The sequence below is a fragment of the Pelophylax lessonae genome (genome assembly GCF_965119305.1).
Source record: "Pelophylax lessonae genome assembly, chromosome: 8".
NCBI lineage: Eukaryota > Metazoa > Chordata > Amphibia > Anura > Ranidae > Pelophylax > Pelophylax lessonae.
In genome coordinates, this window is record NC_138775.1 from 278,698,720 (window position 1) to 278,721,885 (window position 23,166).

A 23,166-nucleotide genomic window follows, 5' to 3' on the forward strand; every position below is an offset into this window, starting at 1 on the left:
TACATCTGCCTCAACAGGAGAGCCCTACAAACAACATAAGACCCCCCACCCCAGCAACAATAGATCCCCCAGCAGCAACAATAGACCCTCACACAATACCAGATGCCTACCAGTGACGATAGATCCCCAAGCAGCCAGCATCAAGAGACCCTCCAACACACCCCACACCACTTGCTATTACATACATTCAGTGCTGGAGGTGCCGGAACAGCGTTCCACCGCGTTCCTGCTGAAAAAAAGCCCTGAATGGCTGTGTGTTGAGTTATTTTGGAGGGGACAGCAAATTTACACTGTTATACAAGCTGTACACTCACTACTTTACATTGTAGCAAAGTGTCATTTCTTCAGTGTTGTCACATGAAAAGATAGCATAAAATATTTACAAAAATGTAAGGGGTGTACTCACTTTTGTGAGATACTGTAAGTTAAATAGAAAAAAGTGGGAGGTGTCGTTACCGGTAAATGGCTTGAACTTGTTCTCCAGATCGAACTGTTGTCTGCCGATAGTCGATAAGTCAACCTTCAGGTCTGGGCAGATGGCGTATTCTTCAATGGTTTTGCTGAGTTGGAAGATCTTTTCTGTGAAGGCTTCGGGTGCCGGCCCTGCCACAGACAAGAAGGGACATCAATCAACAAAATTTAAAAAAATATATATATATCATTCACATAATTTGGCACACGTCTATTAACATTTCCTATTTACAGTGAAAAGAAAATCATCAGCATGCACCGAGTATTCAACAAATATTCATTCAGAAGGGTTAAGAAACCAAATCTATTCTATGAACGGACTTGTTCTGGAGAGGGTACTCCCATAAAACAAGCATCTCCTCTGGTAGTGGGAACTTCAAAGCATACAACAGTTCAAATTGTTTAGTTATCCATCAAATGATCACATAAAACATTCCACACGTTCCAGGCACAAAACTCCCCCTTCATCAGGGCTCTGAACTTTAACAAGGCTTAGATGGACTTAGTAAATGGGCAGTAAGAGAGACCTTAGATTGTATATAACAAAAAACAAATTGTGAAGCATAGGTCAGTATAAACGGAGGCAGCAAATGTTGATAGCAAGGGTCTTCAAACTTTCCAAAACAATGGGACAGTTTATGGTCCTTCAGACTTTAGGGCGGATCATGGACTGTGGCCATTGGGAGTAGTAAATGTCCCAGCATCAATTGGAGTTAAAAAATACCCAGCCTTTGGAGTCAGTGAGAATTGTAAGCACCATCATTTGTATCATTGGGAGGAATTGTGTCCCATCATTGGTGTCATTGGGCCCCATTGTTGGTGCCAGTGGGAGGAACTTTGCCCCATCTTTGGTGTCAATGGTAGGTATTGTGCCCCATCATTGGTGTCATTGGTAGGAATTGTGCCCCATCACTGGTGTCATAGCGATTAAGTGTGTCATAGGGAGTAATGGTGTCATTGGGCCCCATTGTTGGTGTCAGTGGGAGGAGCTGTGCCACATCATTGGTGCCATTGATGTCCTGCCCCTCTAAACTTTGAATGACGTTAAACCAGCCCTTTGTTTTGAAAGTTTGGAGAACCCTGCCCTAAAGGAACCCCTAACAAAAATTTCAGTTCCTGGGGAACCCTTACTAAAACCAATTCATTAGGCATCACTGTGGAAAATGTCCCGTACATTGGTTGTCAGTAGGAAGAATGCAACCCCTATAGTGCTGATCAGAATGCCACCCTTACAGATCGCTAAAAAGATCATGGAGTCATTCTACTGGTCTTGCCATTTGACAATGGGATCAGATCCCATCAGACGGGAGGTCAATCAGCCACAGCTGAAAAGAACCATTAGCAACCTCATGAGGAGCCCTGGTTGAGAATGGCGGCCCTATATATTTGCACCAGCTTGCAGTCAAATCATAGTCCCACATGCTTGGGAAAATAATCGCATTGCAAATTTTTGTAAATCATAAATGTTATCCTTGTAAACAACCCAACACCCCCCCCCCCCACCACCACTTGTATGGCCTTGTTGGATTGCTGCTCCGTTACGTGGACATAGACTATTTCTAATCCGTATGCTGCTAGCATTAGTAAATAGATAGGAAAGTAAATCATTTACTGGTTTTACACAATTTTTTTACATTTCTTCAATTACTTCCTGGTTCCCAGGCCTCTGCAAATGATGTCATACATCCCAGGAGTCTTGAGGAGGGGAGGGTTCTCAGCTCAGTCAATGCCTGAGAAGAATTCCAGGAAGTAAATGATACATGAATCATCTGCCCTTACTCAGGATGGCTGTGACGGTACTTACCGTCACTGGTAGTGAAAGACAGATACTTAATGCTTTGATTTGCTTCACGTGGGACAATAATATTTGTCAGCTGTTTGATTCTGAACATGTTCATTGAAAGAGCTAATCACATTGGCTTCTGTTCCATGTCCTTCAATATCAGAGACAGGTTTTCCCTATTGTTTGTGTATTGAGATAATGTGTATTCCATGTACTTCAATGTAAGGGACGGTCATTGGCAGTCTTTTCCTATTGTCTGTTTTGAGGTGGGATGTGTATTGTGTTAAGTCTGCCTGTCCTATTGTTAAATGTTAATGACCTCACATTGTTCTGTCCAAATTGCTAGATAATTAGTTCAGGTTAATTCTGTTTCTGTATACAATTTCATCTGCATATTATAATGTAATCAGGCAGAGGGGAGGGATTGTGTACATTGTATGGGAGTGACTGAGTGTAAAACTCAGTTTTTATTGGATTGTAAATTTCATGTCCTGTTCCCCACAAGGTCCACCTGGGCGGTAACCTTGTGGGGGAAAACTGTATAAAAGAGCAGCTGTACCATTAAACCTTGAGTTCTACTTCACCCTCAATCTAGAGTCCTGTCTCTTATAGGGGGAATCTGCTACAAGGGATTGCCATGTTCTTCATACTCCCTTGAATAATCACTAAGCTCTTGTAAGAGCTTGTTCCTGTCCTGTTGCTGCTTCACTCTCTGGGGAAAGAGGTTCACCCACTGGAACCTGGAGCCTTGTCGTAGGTCCAGGGTGGGTAGGAGACGGCTAGACCCCAACCAAGCTGCGGCGGTTCGTTGGGGGTCTGCGGTGGTTATGGTGTCTGGTGGAGTGCTTGGAGCCCTTGGGAAAACACTAGGAGCATCCGTCAACGGAGTTACCCAGTTGGGGTGTCGGTTGATCTGTTACAATGGCCATGGCCAGAAATGCCAGGGGGCATTTTTTTAAATTATTTCTCAGCAAAATAAAGCATGGAGACATGGATGGATGGGGGAAGTTTGTTATAAATACTAAAAATGAATGCAATAGAGTTTTTGGTCTGTGTTGCCCAGATGCAGTGCAGTTCCTCAAGCTTCTTGAAAATCTCAATAAACATTTATTGACGAAAAAAAAAAAGGAGCAGGTCCATTGAAACCTGCATAGCCATGGTTTGGTGGCCCATTAAAAAAAGAATGGGCTGTCAATGGGATAAAAAAAAAAAAAAAAAAAAAAAGTATATATTCGCCTTTTAGCACTCCACTGGCCCTTCTCGTAGAATCCTGGGATAGCTGAAGATCCCAAATCCCTGCTAAAATGCATTCCTGCACAAAGCTTGTGAGATTAGAGATCCCGAATCTCCCATGACCTTGTAGTGGGATCCGGTGATATCATGGGCGCCTACAAGAAGCAACCAACCAGAAGCTGTAAGGAAAGGATTTTTACATTCTTTTTCATTGCTTTATATGGGTCTTGCAACTTAATGGAACATCTGCTATCTGCGACCCGAATCAACATGCCTTGCATCCAATCTATTGTCCAGTATCTGTTTCCCACTATTGCCATCATTTAAGCCCTGATGAAGGGGGGTTCAGCCCTGAAATGTGTTGGCTGTCCAACTTTGACCTTTTGATCTCCTTACGATCTGTTATAAGAACAGTAACAATTTTTGTACAGTTTGCAGTTCTGCAAATATCACTGCCCCACCCCCATGTCAGACTTTTGCCCATCCTGGGCAATATATAGAGGCCCAAAATCAATTCATAGAGCAGAGGCGACCTACTGACCTCCGTTAGAAGTGTTGAATTTAATTCCGAAGTCTCCATGCGGACCGCCGGGGTTGTGGCTGGCGGTCAGGATGATGCCGCCGATGGCTTTGATCTTACGGATGATGCAGGAGACGGCCGGGGTAGAGAGGATGCCATTCTGCCCGATGACTAGCCTGCCAATCTGAAATGAAAAAAAAAAAAATTTTAGTTTTTAGAAAAAAATAAAAATAAAAAAAATTTTTTATACAGTAAATGGATTGTTCCTTCGAGCCCGACAGTAAAAACGCCAACATTACTATATTTATTTATTTTACTTATTTCAGGTACTTATATAGCGCTGTCAATTTACGCAGCACTTTACATATACATTGCACATTCACATCAGTCCCTGGCCTCAAGGAGCTTATAATCTAAAGGTATATAAACACACAAATATACTTCCTCCAGCATTCAGCTACCTAAAGTCAAACTCAAGCCAGAACAGTTTGACCACTTCAACTCGGGAAGGTTTTACCCCTTCATGACCAGGCGATTTTTTGCTATTCAGCACTGCGCTATTTTAACTGGTAATTGTGCGGTCATGCAACACTGTACCCAAACTAAATGTAAATCATTTTTTTCATACAAATAGATCTTTCTTTTGGTGGTATTTAATCACCACTAGGGTTTCTTATTTTTTTACTATATAAATGAAAAAAGACCGGAAATTCTGGAAAAAAAAATGAAAAAAAAAAAAAAAACGTTTTACTTTCTGCTAAAAAAAAAAAAAAAAAATACAGTCAATAAAAAACAAAAAAACCTATTTCTTCATTAATTTATGCCAGAATGTATACTACTACATGTAAACTACATAAAAAAACGTTTTCATTTCTGCTAAAAAAAAAATAAATAAATAAATAAATACAGTCAATAAAAAACAAAAAATCCTATTTCTTCATTCATTTATGCCAGAATGTATACTACTACATGTAAACTACATAAAAACGTTTTCATTTCTGCTAAAAAAAAAAAAAAATCCGGTCAATAAAAAAACAAAAAATCCTATTTCTTCATAAATTTATGCCAGAATGTATACTACTACATGTCTTTGGTAAAAAAAAAAAAAAAAATCACAATAATTGGTTTGTGAGAAAGTTATATAGTGTCTACAAACTATGCTATTTATACTGGAATTTTTTATTTTTTTTATATATACTTGTAATGGTGGCGATCAGCGACTTATAGTGGGACTGTGATAGTGTGGCGGTCAATCTAACACTAACTGACGCTGGCTGAATACACAGTAATCAGTGCTAATACTAAACACTATCACTGTACTAATGACACTGGATAGGAAGGGGTTGACCTCTAGGGGGTGATCAAAAGGTTAACTTTGTGCCTAAAAATGTGTGATGCTTTTTAATATATATATATATATATATATATATATATATATATATATATATATATATATATATATATATACACATACATACATACACACACATTACATATACATACATTAATATATATATATATATATATATATATATATATATATATATATATATATATATATATATATATATATATTACACACACACACACACACACATATATATTTATAAGCCCTGTGCTGTTTGTCAACACAGAGCTCTGAGCTGTGATTGGACAAAGGTGATCAGCAGGTCCTGGCTATGAATCATTGGTCAGGACCTGCTAACAAAGTCCCACTGTGTCTAATCACACTGGGAGCCATCAGGGGGAGGGTGCCAACAGAACTAGTGTCCCTATTGGAAGATTTCTCTTCTAATTCGCTTATGGGAACAACTTGAATTTTAGGATTTTTCTTTCATTTTCACTTTCAGGAATAATGGTAAGCAGGATAAATAAAGATGATTAATCTCCCTAAGGGCTCTTTCACACGGGCGTTCCGTATGTCCATATATCATCCTATTTTTTTGCGGGTGATATACGGACATAATGCATGTCAATGGGATTGGGATGGGATTCCGATTTTCGTCCTTTCAGTTCTGTTCCGTTTTTTGGAACGGAACAGAACACTATTTTTCCGTTTAAAAAAAGGGAACGGATGCAAAATCGGATGTCAGCGGTGTCATTCGCTGACATCCGCAATGCCCATAGACCTACATTATGTCCGTATATCATCCGCAAACAGATGGGATGATATGCGGACATACGGACCGGATGACACAAGGGTCATCCGCTCCGTGTAAAGAAAAAAAAAAAAACACTGGAGCGGGAAAAAAAAAAACTGAACGGCCGTGTGAAAGAGCCCTAACAGAGGCCCAGGCAGCAATAAAAAAAATAAAAAAAAAATGACAAAAAAAAAAAAAATGTAAAAAAAGTCAAAAAAGGGCATGACATGGATGATCATAGGGTCCAAAATGTTTTATTTTATTAAATGAATAATGGAAAAAGAGAGCCAATGCATTTTGGGGGTTGCAAGGGTCCTGCTTCAGGACTTGAAAAATTTAGAGAATTCAGAGAGTTAAGATCTGAACTGGGCTGGAAGATCAAAGGAATAAATAGCTATTTCTTTTATTTTTTCAAGTGACCATAGTCATCTCAAATAATGCAAAACTTTTTAGAGTCCTCACAAAAACAAGAGGTAATGGGAACAATGACATAAAACATCCAATAAAATCAAATTTAAACAGTAGAAAATATTGTGTTTTTTTTTTTTCTTAATTTTTATTTTTAATTTGTTTACACAAGAAAAAAAAAAAAAAAAAAAAACCACCAGTGACGATTGAATACCCCCAAAAGAAAGCTCCATTTGTGTAAAAAAAAATGCTGTAAATTTCATGTGGGTACAGTTTTGAATGACCATGCAATCGCCAGTTAAATTAGCGCAGTGCTAAATAGCAAAAAATGGTCTGGGCACGAATGGGTAAAAAACCTTCCAAAAAGGTCAAGTGATTAAACCACAACTATATGAGGAAAACAAAAAACTGAATACATGTAATATGGTCAGTCACTTGAACATCAGGTATATGAAGGCAAAGAAAAAAAAATAATAATATTGCATAAGCATGATACAATAACAGCTCAAACTTTAATACCGTAAATTAATATTTCCATAAAAAAACAAAAAAAAAAAAAACAATTATTAATTATAGAAAAAAAATAAATGGTAGTGGAGGAATTTGAAAACGTAAAAAAATACAAAAAGGGCTACAATTAAACACAGCAAATACATATTTTTGGAAAAAAACATGCCTTTTAGGACATCCCTGTTTTATTTACTTTTTTTTAATAAATAATGAAAAAAAAAAAAAAAAAAAAAAAGAGCAATAAATGAGTAAAACATACATACATACACATACACACGCATATATATATATATATATATATATATATATATATATATATATATATATATATAATGTCCTTCATTACATTAATAAACAATGAAAAAAATGGTAGCGGAAGAAATAAAAGCCTAAAATAACAAAAAAATAAAATAAAATAAAAAACCTGCATTTACCCACACAATTTCCAGAACTCAAGGTTTGTTACAGTTGCGAAGGCAGAGACTGGAAACTGGACTTTACCACACCCCTGCCCCTACCCCCCCCCCCCCTCTTTACTTGTCAGAATCAAAATCTCACTCATTCGAGGAATCTTAAAAGCACGTTGGCTCTGTCATCTTGTCGGATAAGCAATGCTACATAAAATGTTCCCTTCTGGCAAGATGACAAATCAAAAAGCCACAAATGTCAACATTAACAGAACAAGAAAACCTACAAACAATAATTCGATTATAGGAAAAATCACAAATGAAAATTCCACGCTAGAGGTAAAAAACAGCAATTAATAAATAAATAAAATGTTAAAAGAAAAAAAAATGTATTAAAAAAGACAAACAAGCAAAAAAAAAACAAAAAAAAAACATGAAGTTTAGAAAAAAAAAAAAACACACACACACATTCTACCAACCCCGTTTGCGGCAGCCATTTGAACAATTGTCTCGATGGCGAACTTATTAAAATATCTCCCGTCCCCGCCCACCACCATGGTGGATCCCTGGCGGTCTCGGAGGTCGATGGAGAAAAAAATGCTTTGTACGAAGTTCTGAAGGTAGTTCGGCTTGGTCTCGAAATAGTACGTCCTCTTCCTCAGCCCGCTTGTTCCCGGTCTCTGGTCGTAATACGGCGCCGTCGGCACCGTGAGCAGCGGCAGAGGGCTATCATCCATTGCTTCAAATCATCAAAAATCCACCCAGGAGATAAATTAGTGTGCAAAATAAAACAAATACCAAAGGAGGTAAATGAAAGAAATTAATTTCAGGAGCAGCAATGTCAAATCCACCGGTGGAGACATTCAGGGAGAGGAGACCAAAAATAGCTCCGGATCCCAAGTCAAAGTGGTTTCTAAGTGTAACCCAAGAACGCGTCTTACACATGTCCCCAGCGATCAATGTCAGAGGACGGGCAATTTCCAACATCTACGAAGCTTTTTTACTTTACACCTTCACAGGAAGACTTAGAAGTTTCTCTGCGAGGAAAACTCTTCTTTTTGTGGGAAGGCCGGTTACGGTGGGACGGTGAAGACCACGAGGCTCTTCTGCCCTCTGGCGCCAACGCAGCAGGGAGAAGGAAAATGACGGGTATTTTAGGATTCACCCGGTAGCTCTGGTGGCATGCCAGGCGTGATCTGACTGGGGAGAGGCAGAGATTGTTTGAGAGTGACAAATACATAACCGCCTGGTCTGTACCAACCTATGCGGGCACCAGAAGGGTCACGATTTACCTGTAGTGCAACTACAGCATGCACAAGTTTGGAATGTATTTGTTCCACAGAAAAAAAAAAAAGGATTTACTTAAGGTCAACACAAAAATGCAAATTTAGAATTTTTCTTATATTCCTGACATTGACCAAATTTTCTAGGACCAACAACGTGCCAAGTATGCTTGGCTATGCCAGTCTCTTCAGTGCACTGTGCCAGGGATTACAGCCTGTGGCCCCTTTAGAGTCAAGCTGCCCTACTGTGCGGTGGCCTCCTACAGAACCGAGCTGCCCTACTGTGCGGTGGACCCATACGGAGCCAAACTGCCCTACTGTGCAGTGGACCCATACGGAGCCGAGCTGCCCTACTGTGCGGTGGACCCATACAGAGCCGAGCTGCCCTACTGTGCGGTGGACCCATACAGAGCCGAGCTGCCCTACTGTGCGGTGGACCCATACGGAGCCGAGCTGCCCTACTGTGCGGTGGACCCATACGGAGCCGAGCTGCCCTACTGGCAGTGGATCCATAGAAGCCGAGCTGCCCTACTGATCCTGGCCCCATACGGAGCCGAGCTGCCCTACTGATCCTGGCCCCATACGGGGCAGAGATGCCCTACTGATCCTGGCCCCATACGGAGCAGAGCTGCCCTACTGATCCTGGCCCCATACGGAGCAGAGCTGCCCTACTGATCCTGGCCCCATACGGAGCAGAGCTGCCCTACTGATCCTGGCCCCATACGGAGCAGAGCTGCCCTACTGATCCTGGCCCCATACGGAGCAGAGCTGCCCTACTGATCCTGGCCCCATACGGAGCAGAGCTGCCCTACTGATCCTGGCCCCATACGGAGCAGAGCTGCCCTACTGATCCTGGCCCCATACGGAGCAGAGCTGCCCTACTGATCCTGGCCCCATACAGAGCAGAGCTGCCCTACTGATCCTGGCCCCATACGGAGCAGAGCTGCCCTACTGATCCTGGCCCCATACAGGGCAGAGCTGCCCTACTGATTCTGGCCCCATACGGAGCAGAGCTGCCCTACTGATCCTGGCCCCATACGGAGCAGAGCTGCCCTACTGATCCTGGCCCCATACGGAGCAGAGCTGCCCTACTGATCCTGGCCCCATACGGAGCAGAGCTGGCCTATGCACTGTGCCAAGAATTATGGGCAGTGGTCCTTGCAGGGCAGAGCTGGCCTACTGTAGAATGCACTATGTAAGGGATTACAGGCAGATTCCAGGCTGGAGCTGCCCTCTGCTCAGTGTAATGTGTCATGCCGTGCAGTGTGGGGGTCACAGTGCCATGTATTTTAAGCAAGGTGACATCTTTAGTGTCACATGCTCCGGGCACTGAAGTCTCAGTGTAGACTGCTACAGATTCTAAGCTGTGCCGTGCACTCTGCAGTCACAAGACAATGGGCCAGGTATGAATGGCACCCTTGGGACTGCCCTGCCCCCAGTGGTGCAATGTACTATTCTGGGTATGGCTCCCTCCAGGGTTTCTGCATTATGCCAGGTGTCCCGGGGACAGCGCTGCTCTCTAGTGTCACTCTGCAATGCAGGAACTTTTTGGCATCTTGTTTACATGACGGATATTTTTTGTGCTTGGCAGCCAACCCCAATCCTGGCACTGCCCAATCCTAACTGGCCTGTAATAGAGACCGCCACTAATCAAGGGTCGGGCGAGTTTATTCTTATTTGACCTAAACCTGTCAGATCACCTTTGGCTTCGGGGGGCGCAAAAAGGTCAGCAGATCCACTTAACAGGAGAATTATAAAAGCAGGGAAAAAGTTTACTTATAGTCTATGTAAATTTTATATATATATATATATATATATATATATATATATATATATATATATATATATATATATATATATATATATATATATATATATATATATATATATAAATAATAAACTATAATATACTTTTTTTTTTAACATAGACTTATCAACTCCCTTATACCCCTTAATAATAAAAATATTTATTATTTAATAATTATATAAATATTTTTAAAATAGATATATATTTTAGAAGTAAAATATTACAATTATTAATAACTAATATTATTTCTAAAAAATACATGATAGAAATAATAATTTAATAATAATTGTAATAATATTTCATTTCTAAAATATTTAATAATTGTAATATTTAATTTCTAAAATATTATTACAATTATTATTATAATAATTAGTTATTATTTCTATACATACACACATTTTTTTTTTTTTTATAAAAAAAATGTATTATATATATATATATATATATATAAAATCATACACTTTTTTTTTTGTATGTATGTGTATTTTTTTTTTCTTTGATATTTATATATATATTATATATATATACATATACACACACATATATACATACATATACACACACACATTTATTCATTAGAACTAATATTAGTTATTTAATAATAATTGTAATATTTTATTTCTAAAATAAATATATGTATATATAATTTTTATTATTATTAAGGAGTATAAAAGGAGGAGTTAATAAAGAATCTAAGAAAATAAAAAATATATATAATTTTTTTTTATTGAATAAAATAATAAGAAGAATTATTATTAAGGGGAAAAGGGTAGGAAGGTGTTAAGGCTTAAATATAAACACCTCCGGCCTTCCCTTCATTCTTGCACAGTTGCACCGTCTCCTCTCTTGGACTGAAATGGTTGACTCTGATTTCACCGCACACTGTGAGCTTCTCACAATGTGCATTAGAAGTTGCACAAGTCTTCTCATTTCCTGGCTGGAGGATGTCCAGCATCATCTAGCCCTTTCCTCCCCAGCCTGACTGTACCTGGCCTGCCCCTGTCATTCATTGTATTTCAGTCATTCATTGTATTTCAGTTCTTTCCATAATGGAGGCTAAGCATGCAAAAGCCGCCTGTCTATGAACACCCACTTTCCCAGACACTCATTCATCAAGGTTTTTTTTTTTTTTTTTATATTTGCATAACTCCTCCCATAATCTCTATCTGGGCTGAGGACTCTTGAGAGGAGCACCCTGTCGGCCCCTCCCACCAGCTATCATCTTCCTGCATTGCTTAGAGGAACACAGGGACCCAGTGATGAGATCACCAGGTATAAAGTAAGGTCATATTTTTATTACATGTTATATTCACATTGGGGAGATTTCTCTTCCTACATGAATATGTAATGAGTGAATATGGCCGCTCCGTTATTACATACTGAGAAAAGAACAGCCAATCCATCTCCTTTGCATTCACAGGTATGTAATCCTAACATGTTTCAGGCACCGGAGGCTGGAGGGGAAGGTGAAGAGAACAGAGAGTAGCTCATTCCCAGCCCAGTGACAAGACCGGAGGAGGGGAGGTGATCAAGGAGTGCATGGAAGTGACTGCAAAGAGGATGCTGCAGATCAGCAGTACAAAGATTACATTTAGGATAAAAAAAAAAAAATTATATAAAACATAAAAAATGATACTTGATATTTTAGCAAACTAAATGTCCTTTAGGTGAGGTTCAATGCCCGGAATCCCATCCCTCGCTGCCTCTCCCGGCTCCCCAGCAGCAGCTCTGCCCTCTGGAACCCGTCAGAGGTAACATTTATAGAAGTCCAGCTGTAAATGGAGCCACATGGAGCACCTATTTCCCATCCCTCCCTGCTGACCTTTGCACAGGGATCCTGATTACAGCATAGGTGGAGGGTCCAGTATTTGGTCCCCCAACCCCCAGCCCCCTCCTAATGCAGAAACCTAATCCTTTCTAATTTGATTAAGGTCACAGCAACAAGAACCTGCTCGTTGGTGACACCTTGTGGAGAAATTACAGTACTACATCCTACCAGGAGATTTTGATTTTACAATGGCTGAACAGTAAGAGGACCAGGATGTTGGAAATTGTGTATTCATCTTAATGGCTTATATTATACACATTTTTTTTTTATAAATGCATAACAAATTTATACACTTTGTTACTTTTTTTGTTACTTTGAATAAATGGGGCAGCACAGTGGCTAAGTGACTCGGAATCCCAAACTATGACACTACCAGCCTGGAGTTTGCATGTTCTCCCTGTGCTTGTGCGGGTTTCCTCCAGGTACTTCAGTTTCCTCCCGCACTCTACAGACATGCTGGAAGGTTATTTGGCTTCAGTCTAAACTGGCCCTAGCATGTATGAAGATTGCAGCTTGTAAGCTCCTTAACCACTTTAAGACCGGAAGGATTTTCCCCCTTAATCACCAGGCCACTTTTTTCAACTTGGAACTCCGTGATTTTGACTGACAATTGCGCGGTCGCGCGACGCTGTACCCAAACGAATTCTATGTTCTTTTTTTCCCCACAAATAGAGCTTTCTTTTGGTGGTATTTGATCAGCTGTCCGATCATTTTTTGTGTATAACGCAAAAAAAAAAAATAGCGACAATTCTGAAAAAAAAAAAAAAAAAAAAATCAATATTTTTCACATTCTGCTATACAGTAAACCCCCCTCCATTGCGGGGGTTACGTTCCGGACCCAGCCGCGAAAAGTGAAAATCCGCGAAATAGAAAAACCCTATTAAAATGCATTGTAGGCATGTTTTTTTTACTGTCACTGTACGTGTAAAAGCATTTTAAGGTCTTTAAACACACTTTTAAAACAATAGAAACTCATTTAAAAAACACATAAAAGATACTAAGAGACATAGCAAGAGCTATGGAAAACACAAAAATCTTTAATTTTTAATGATTTATATAGTAAAATAACATTACAAAAAAAAAACACGCAATATACCGGGACCGCAAAAACTGAACCGCGATGGAGCGGGGGTTTACTGTATAACATTCTTCAAAAAAATTTTAAAAATTCAAATTTTTTAACATTTTAGGCCAATTTGTTTTCTGCTAAATATTTTTGGAAATAAATAAATAAATAAAAAAAAAAAAAAAAAAAAAAAAAAAAAATCGCAATAAGCGTATTTTGATTGGCAATATAAAAGATATTGCTTCTACTAACTACGGGAAAGATTTGTAATTTTTTTTTTTTACTATTTATGGAGGCGATCTGCGATTTTTAGCGGGACTGCGACATTGCGGCGGACAGATCGGACCCCTAACTGACATTTTTGACACTTTTGGGGGGACCAGTGACATTACTACAGTAATCAGTGCTAAAAATATACACTGTTACTGTAATAATGACACTGTCAGGGAAGGAGTTAACATTGTGGGTGATCAAGGGGTTAAATGTGAGCCTAGGAAAGTGATTCTAACTGTGGGGGGGGGCGTGGCTTGTGAAATGATCATAGAGACCTGTGATCCTATATAGAAGGATCACAGGAGCTCTATGATCATTTCAGAGAGAAGAACGGTCAGCTGTGTTTACAACAGCCGACCGTTCTTCTCTCTGAGCGAGGAATGATCGAGAGTGTCACCGCAATCGTCTCAGGATCACACCCGGGGAACAAGCGGAACGGAACCTAGGGGGAGGAGAAAAAGAGGGCAATGGGGGAAAAAAAAAAAAGGAAGGAAAATGAGACCGGACCGGTCATTCCTAGTGAGTGGTCCCCGAAAGTTTTAAAGTGACGGCGCTTTCAGCCGCACCTCACTACAATGGCAGCCGGGGTGTACATCCATCAGCACTGCAAATTGGATTTAGATAATTATATAATTCCAATCAATCCGAGACATATATGCAGCGACAACACAACCAACAAACAAGACAAGCACAAAAAACATAAAACACAGAGGAGAAACAGGATATAAACAAGACCAGAAAGGGGTTACATTTGTATATAGAACATACATAATCGATAAAAATCGAGCAATTGATCTCTTTAATAATTTTGGCTTTTTTGAAGTTTAACCCCTGCCAGTCTACCAACAGGTGGGTAAAGGCATATATATTGAAAAATAAACATAAATGTTGGTTTACATATAACTAACGAAAGACGATAGGAATCTTGCAACCAATGACATGTGAGCCAATGCATTGATCATATAGATGACTCCATGCATATCTTTATAGGGCTAACATGACCAATGTCTAGTCCGCCAACCAATCCACCAACAGGTGATTTGGAGGCATGCATATTGAAAAATAGGCATACATGTTAGTTCATATATAATCACCGAAAAAAGTGATGGGAATCGTGCACCCAATGACATGTTAACCTATGCATGGATCATATGTATGACTCCATGCATATTTTTGTAGGGCTCGTATAGCCAATGTCTTTATGTTTTTCTCTGTATCACAGATTGATGAGTCAACCAGCCAGCATGTGGCTCATTATCTCAATGTAATATATTGGTGGCTACAGAAATGATTTATATGAGATAATCTCATTAAGACCAGGGGGATGGATCGCATTTAGGCGTTCTATCCAGAGAGTCTCTCTGGATAGAACGCCTAAATGCGATTCATCCCCCTGGTCTTAATGAGATTATCTCATATAAATCATTTCTGTAGCCACCAATATATTACATTGAGATAATGAGCCACATGCTGGCTGGTTGACTCATCAATCTGTGATAAGGCCCGTACACACGTACCGATTGTCGGCCGTAAATATTCGTCGGACGATTGTAGGCTTGTTAGTATGATGCTTCCGACAGCCGACAGCGCACTTTCGGCCGAAAAGAATCTGATGTGCATGCTTTAAAATTTTTGTAGGCCAACACCAGAACGGCCGATTGTTCGCCAGTCAGAACAGAATTCGGCCGACAATCAGCAGATTTGCAAGACTGGGCATGCTCAGAAAAGACAAAACACACGGAAAGTTAACCATCACATGACATCACTTCTGCAGTCGGCCGACAAAATTCATGTGCAGGCTTTTGCAGTTTGACATACACGACAGCCCTGGCCAAAAGACGGCCGATCGTTCGGCCGACGATTGGTACGTGTGTACGGGGCTTTACAGAGCAAAACATACAGACATTGGCTATGCGAGCCCTACAAAAATATGCATGGAGTCATACATATGATCCATGCATAGGTTAACATGTCATTGGGTGCACGATTCCTATCGCTTTTTTCGTTGATTATATAGGAACTAACATGTATGCCTATTTTTCAATATGCATCCCTCCAAATTACCCGTTGGTGGATTGGTTGGCGGACTATACATTGGTCATGTTAGCCCTATAAAGATATGCATGGAGTCATCTATATGATACATGCATTGGCTCACATGTCATTGGTTGCAAGATTCCTATCGTCTTTCGTTAGTTATATGTAAACCAACATTTATGTTTATTTTTCAATATATATGCCTTTAACCACCTGTTGGTAGACTGGCAGGGGTTAAACTTCAAAAAAGCCAAAATTATTAAAGAGATCAATTGCTCGATTTTTATCGATTATGTATGTTCTATATACAAATGTAACCCCTTTCTGGTCTTGTTTATATCCTGTTTCTCCTCTGTGTTTTGTGTTTTTTGGTGTTTTTTGTGCTTGTCTTGTTTGTTGGTTGTGTTGCCGCTGCATATATGTCTCGGATTGATTGGAATTATATAATTATCTAAATCCAATTTGCAGTGCTGATGGATGTACACCCCGGCTGCCATTGTAGTGAGGTGCGGCTGAAAGCGCCGTCACTTTAAAACTTTCGGGGACCACTCACTAGAAATGACCGGTCCGGTCTCATTTTCCTTCCTTTTTCCCCCATTGCCCTCTTTATCCTCCCCCCTAGGTTCCGTTCCGCTTGTTCCCCTGGTGTGATCCCGAGACGATTGCGGTGACACTACCGCAATTGTCCCTTCCGGGGCTTTGATGGGCGGCGCCAGTCTGGGAATCATAGGTGTGCGCAGCCTATTGCATTTGCACCCCAAAGTTTAAATACACATGCATGTGTTTGCCTACATGTATATGGCCCTGGTACATTACTCTCCCTGCTGGCAAAGTGAAATAGAAGTGTGTGGCACTTCTCTTATGGCAGAGCAGGTCCGAGGGAGATCTTTCCCATCTCCTCACTGGCAAACAGAGCGATAATGCTAATGTGCCCTAGGTGATTAGGGTGTGCCCAGGCACACCTGGCACGCCCTGTGCGCACGCCTATGCTGGGAATGACCAACGAGGTGGACACTGCTAGTGTCTCCACCCACCTCCCAGATGTGCTTTCCCTTCTGGTCCCGAACGGCATGTTCACACATGCGCAGTGGTGGAAACTAGATGGGAGGCACCCTTCAGCCGGACTATGTGACGTCATTACGTTCACCGGCGGGAAACATCACATAGTTGGAGGATATTTAAGCAGCCAGGCAGACACTCTAGTTTGCCTGACTGACAACAGGGACATCACCCACTCTCTGCCTTATGGGAATTGGCTAGCTTATACAAACGCTGCACACGAGGTAAGCTGCATGCAAACCAGCCCAAATGAAGGTCGCCACCCAGTGGCCAGACATAGGAAATATGATTATCCCTTATCTGTGCCTTATTATTATTTCTATCTTACTAAGGAAATAACCAACTATATTTAAGTGTTGATAGCACTATTATTTATTTTCACAGTGTCGCAGGTGCGGTTTATATACCGTGGACAGTCCTGTGGAACCATAATAGGTATACCTAGATAAAAAAATTTGTATGATTATCGATCGCTCAAACACTTGTCCTACAGTCTATGGGCCAAGGGGATAATCACATTCTACATTGGACAAGTACAAAAATCTAATATACACTTGCTAACTATGTCCATATAAATGCATAAAAAGAATATATATATATTTCTAACTATTGTTTAACACTGCCCTATTCTAGGGCATTGTGGCATATACACTTCATATATATATATATAGTATATTACATATCTTTCTTATAGACTGGGACAAATTACTATCACCAAGTGTTAGAGCTGCACGATTAATCGTAACAGAATCGAGATCGCGATTCACTCCCCCTGACGATCTTAACATGACACTTGCTCGATTCTTTACATAGCTGTGAGGGAGCAGCTGTAAAAAAAAAAAAAAAAAAAAAAAAAAGAGCCTCCCGCAAAAGCCTATCAGCATTAGTCTCCCACTGAACTGTAAACACAAAATGATTACATTGTATCTTTTCTTTCCCTCTGGAGGAAGGAAGTTTAACCTCTTAAAGACTAAACCTTTTTCCTACACTTGTTGCTTGCAAGTTAAATCAATTTATTTTTCCTAGAAAAGTAGTTAGAACCCCCAAACATTTATAGATTTTTTTTTTAGCAGAGACCCTGCAGAATAAAATGGTGATTGTTGTAAATTTTTATGTCACACTGTATTTGCGCAGCAGTCTTTCAAACGCAATTAATACACTTTAATAAATAAAAAAAATAAAACAAAACCGTAAAGTTATCCCAATTTTTTTTATAATGTAAAAGATGTTACACAGAGAATCGTGATCTTTATTCCAAGCAAAAAAAATCGTGATTCTCATTTTGGCCAGAATCGTGCAGCTCTACCAAGTGTTAAAGCTATTGGAATATACAAAACTGCTGACCTAAACTGTATTACCTTCCAATTGAACAAACGTCCCTCATTAAGGAATATATTATGGGTAAGAAAGCGGAGACTGGCTTTTTGCTCCTGATGTACCCCCATATTGATATAAGTGGATCATTACATCTTTGTTATACTGGTCCACCCTATTGGGATGGTACATAATCACTTGTTTATTGGAAATAAAATAGATAAAGAACTTCTCTCATTAAATACCCTCCCACCTCTATCTACTTATAGCTTGGGGTGCCCGCCTATCCAGCACTGCAATACAAATCGTTCAATGTGGGTCTGCATTGTGACCTGTTGTCATTGATATTCATGCACCATTTATTGGTAAGCAATTAAAAGCTTGTTTCATATACTGTTACAATATATATGATGACATTGGAATAATACAAGTAGATGGTCTTTTTCTTATGACCGATAATGGATTGTATAAACTCAGGATATGTTGTATGGTACTCATGCACTCTTCCTTTGTTTCCTTCAGATCTTATATGTTCTCAATGTATTACACTCTCCTGAAGAAGCGTTGTATTTGAACGCGAAACATGTAGAGAATATTTATTCTACAGTGGCTCCATCAACACCGGATTCATACCTGTGTACACTATGACCATATCTAAGTATAAGGTTCTCATAGGATTAACAAAACGTAGTGGTGATTGAGGGATTTCCACATTATCATAATTGTGATGTTATGATCTGTTTTTAGTTTGATTGCAATACAATTATATGTACTTTTGTGATATATATACATTTAAAAAAATGTTTTAACTAATTATCAATAAACAATAATAATTAATTTTTATGAAATTAGTGTCGATTACTGTGCCGGAAAAGTCAATTTCTTTAGCAATAGCCAACTGCTTCCTCCATATTGAACATACAGGACGTGGCACATTTATTAACCGCTTGCCGACCGCCGCAAGTACATATACTGCGGCGGTCAGCCCCTCACAGGCAGAGTGAAGTATCGGTACGTCACTAGCCTGGGAGGGTCTGGGGAGCGAGCTGGGATCCTCGGGGGAGAGGGAGAAAGGCAGGCAGGCAGGCTGTGTAAACAAGCCGCCTGTCATTCTCCCCTGTGTAGAAACACTGATCATACGGTTCTACTACGTAGGACCGTTGATCATTGTTCCTACAGCTCAAGCCACAGCCAATCACAGTTAGAAGCACGCCCCTAGGGACACACACAGCCCCTCCCTCTCAAATAAAGTTAACCCCTTCACTGCCAGTGTAATTTTACAGTAACAGTGCATATGTATAGCACTAATTGCTGTAGAAATGTCACTGGTAACCCCAAAAGTGTCAAAAATGTCAGCCAGGGGTCCGATCTGTCCGCCGCAATGTCGCAGTACCGCAAAAAAAAAAAAAAAAAAAAAAAAAAAAAAAAAAAATCGCAGATCGCCGCCATTACACATTAAAAAAAAATGACAAAAATCTTTCCCTTTGTTAGTAAACGCGATAACTTTTGCGCAAACCAATAAAAATACGCTTTTTGCAATTTTTTTTACCAAACATAGGTAGCATAAAACAAATTGGCCGAAGATGTTAAATTTTGATTTTTACTTTTTTTTTTTGGGGGGGAATTTCATATAAAAAAAATGTGAAAAATATTGTTATTTTTGCAAAATTGACGCTCTTTTTTTGTTTATAGCGCGTGATCAAAAAAAAAAAAAAAAAAAAAAAAAAAAAAATCGCACAGGTGATCAAATACCACCAAAAGAAAGCTCTGTTTGTGGGAAAAAAAGGACGTCAAATTTGTTTAGGTACAGCGTCGCACGACCGCGCAATTGTCCGTTAAAGTCACTCAGTGCCGAATCGCAAAATACCCCCTGGTCTTTTAGCAGCCAAATCCTCCAGGGCTTAAGTGGTTAAGAGTGTCCACAAGGGCCATCTTGTGGTGACACTGTATCACTACATCTTGGTTTAGAAAAGAAATACACAGACATTCCAAAATTGTAAAGTTGTCACTGGAAAAAGGAGGGGAGAGGAAATCTTTCAAAGAGAAAAAAAACTGTCCAATAGGGAATATTTCCCTCACTTTGGAGAGATTTGATCCCATTTCCTGTTGTGTCTCTAGGAAAGGAAGTTAAAGGAAATCTCCCCAGTGGGATGCAAGACAGACAAAAAAAAAAAAAAGCCAGAGGATTTAAACCTTTACCACTCTATTTAACTACTACTACTTCAACTACTAGTATTCATTATCCATCATCAATAAAATATAACTTTAAAACTTGTTACTATGAACAAACAGAAATCTGCAATAATGGGATGACAGTGTAATCTCTATACCGCAGCCCCAAGCTATCATCCTAGAGGAACCTCAAGAAAAAAATTGGCAGATGCCACCACTGACCGGTTTTTGAAGTTGCAAGCAAATAGCGGGTCAATGGCCTGAAACAAGAATGCGGCCAGGGAAACGTCCCCACACTTGACACTGATGTGCTTATTTAACAGTATGACTTGTTAAGTTACAAAGGAAGGGTCAGGATGGTGGTCCCAGATTCAACATCCTCACAAACTAGTCAGCAGTGGCAGCTCACCCTGAAAGAGTTAAACTTTCAGCAGATATTTTTGTTACCAGCCAGAGCTGAATGACTGTTGGATGAGTTGTCGCCCCCTAGTGATGGACAGGTAGAACTACAGATATGCAGACATAAATTAGCTGAATGTGTTCAGACTAGGAATGCACCGATACCCTTTAACCATTTTATCACCGGAGGATTTTGCTGTCTTACGTCTGGGCCACTTTTTGCGATTCGGCACTGTGCGAATTTAACTGACAATTGCCCGGTCGTGCGACGCCGTACCCAAACGAATTTGACGTCCTTTTTTTCCCACAAATAGAGCTTTCTTTTGGCTGTATTTGATCACCTGTGCGATTTTTACTTTATGCGCTATAAACAAAAAAAGAGCGTAAATTTTGAAAAAATATTTTTCACATTTTTTTTATATGAAATTCCCCCCCCCCCCCAAAAAAATGTAAAAAAAAATCAAAATTTTATAAAATTTTTGGCCAATTTGTTTTCTGCTACCTATGTTTGGTAAAAAAAAAAAAAAAAAAAAAAAAAAAAATCGCAATAAGCGTATTTTGATTGGTTTGCGCAAAAGTTATTGCGTTTACTATCTAAGGGAAAGATTTCTGTCATTTTTGGTGTTTTTTTTTTTTTTAACGAGTAATGGCGGCGATCTGCGATTTTTTTTTTGCGGGACTGCGACATTGCGGCGGACAGATCGGACCCCTGACTGACATTTTTGACACTTTTGGGGGTACCAGTGACATTACTGCAGTAATCAGTGCTATAAATATGCACTGTTACTGTAAAAATGACACTGGCAGGGAAGGGGTTAATTTTTATTGGAGAGGGAGGGGTTAATGTATGCCTGGTGCTTACTGACGTGTAGGGGGGGAGGTGACTGAGTGACACAAGGACAGATCGCAGGTTCAGCTATGCTGAACCCTGCAATCTGACTCTGCCTGTCACTTAGGAGATCCACCCGCTCTGTTTACACAAGCAGGCGGATCTCCAGACTCGATTCCCCGACGATCGGGGAAGAGCAGCGGCGATCGCCGCCACTCCTCCCCTGGCCCGACTCCCGCTGTGCCTGAATACAGCGGGAGCGAGCCTTCGGCGGCGCGTGCACGCTGCCTAGAAGGCGGTGGGTCTAGCGACGTAGTACTACGTCGTCAGACCTACAAGAGCCACTTTGCTGCAGTACAGCTCTAGTGAGCAGACGGCAAGTGGTTAAAAAAAATAAAAAATTAAATAAAAAAAAAAAAAATCGGTGAGTATGAGCACTGATACTTTCAGTCAAGTACTCGCCGATACCGAGTACGGAAGCTGTGCGGTGCGAGTTGCGTCCATACAAAATGAATGGGCTCAAATCACACGGCTTAGAATCACATGCAATTTGAACAGGAATGCGGTGTGATTCCTGTCTGAACCGCATGCGGTTTCCCCACCGCTCCTGTGTGAACCCAGGCTTGTCATAGTGATTTCAGCCTGGGTTCACAGTTCGGAGGAAACCATATGCAATTCAGGCAGGCATTCCAGGTTCAAATTGCATGCGATTCTTTGCAGTGCGTTTTGCATCCATTCATTTTCTATGGGCTCAAATCGCACCGCAAAGTATCGTTTTCAGGTATCGGAAGCGTACTTGTGAAAATACCCTATATCTGTATATACCTACTTCAGACCAATATTATTAATATTATTACTACTACACAGGATTTAACCACTTGAACCCCAGGCCTATCTCTGACACTTGTTGCTTACAAGTTAACAATCAGTATTTTTTGCTAGAAAATTACTTACAACCCCCAATCATTATATAGAAATATTTTTTAGCAGAGACCCTAGAGAATAAAATGGCGATCGTTGCAATATTTTGAGGATCCCTGTTCTAAAGTGTCTTAACATGCTTTATGAGCAGACCTTATCTTTATAGCCATTCTTGCCTCTTACTGGCCTGACTTTAGAAGTTAAAGGTCCACTGTGATTGTTAGGCATCCTTATATCCACTCATGATTAACAAATTTCCACCCCCCACCCTTATACCAGTATAAATTTAGTGCACCCTTAAGGGGTCAGCACGTTGCTGGGGGAGCACGTTGCAGGGCATCTTTCTCTAAGTGATTCTTTCTACATGCACTCTCTACCACTCCTGCTGACAGTTGTGTCCTTTCTTTTCAAACTCACTCACCTTCACTCCTCTTCTCCACCCTATATATATATATATATATATATATCCATCTTCTGTCCTCTACCTATTACTGCTCCTACCAACTCTTGCTAATTTTACATCCACATACTGAGAAAACCTCCAGGACTCTGGGGCATGTCCCTTCATATAAATCCCACTCTCACATTACCTCCCTCACCCTCCTCCTTGCCTCTGGTGACATATCTCCAAACCCTGGGCCTCCATTTGGCTTTTCACCATGCCAGGGGAGGACGGGGGCAGGGGGGCAATTGCCCTCTGGGCCA

At 40.2% G+C, this 23,166-nt stretch overlaps 1 protein-coding gene across 2 annotated transcripts in view; it reads right to left on the reverse strand.

The window, feature by feature from the left end:
- The window catches only part of PGM1 (phosphoglucomutase 1), a 96,036-nt gene that overhangs the window by 44,351 nt on the left and 28,519 nt on the right, over positions 1 to 23,166 (reverse strand). Inside the window, exons 1-3 of one of the 2 annotated variants that reach the window (XM_082265159.1) lie at positions 7,953 to 8,325; positions 4,029 to 4,191; positions 457 to 603 (exon numbers count right to left, since the gene is read on the reverse strand). In XM_082265159.1, the coding sequence (XP_082121285.1) occupies positions 457 to 603; positions 4,029 to 4,191; positions 7,953 to 8,210 (568 nt within the window). In that variant the 5' untranslated portion in view covers positions 8,211 to 8,325. Of the gene's footprint in view, positions 1 to 456; positions 604 to 4,028; positions 4,192 to 7,952; positions 8,326 to 23,166 lie in introns of those variants that run through there. The other variant, XM_082265160.1, reaches the window with a different exon arrangement.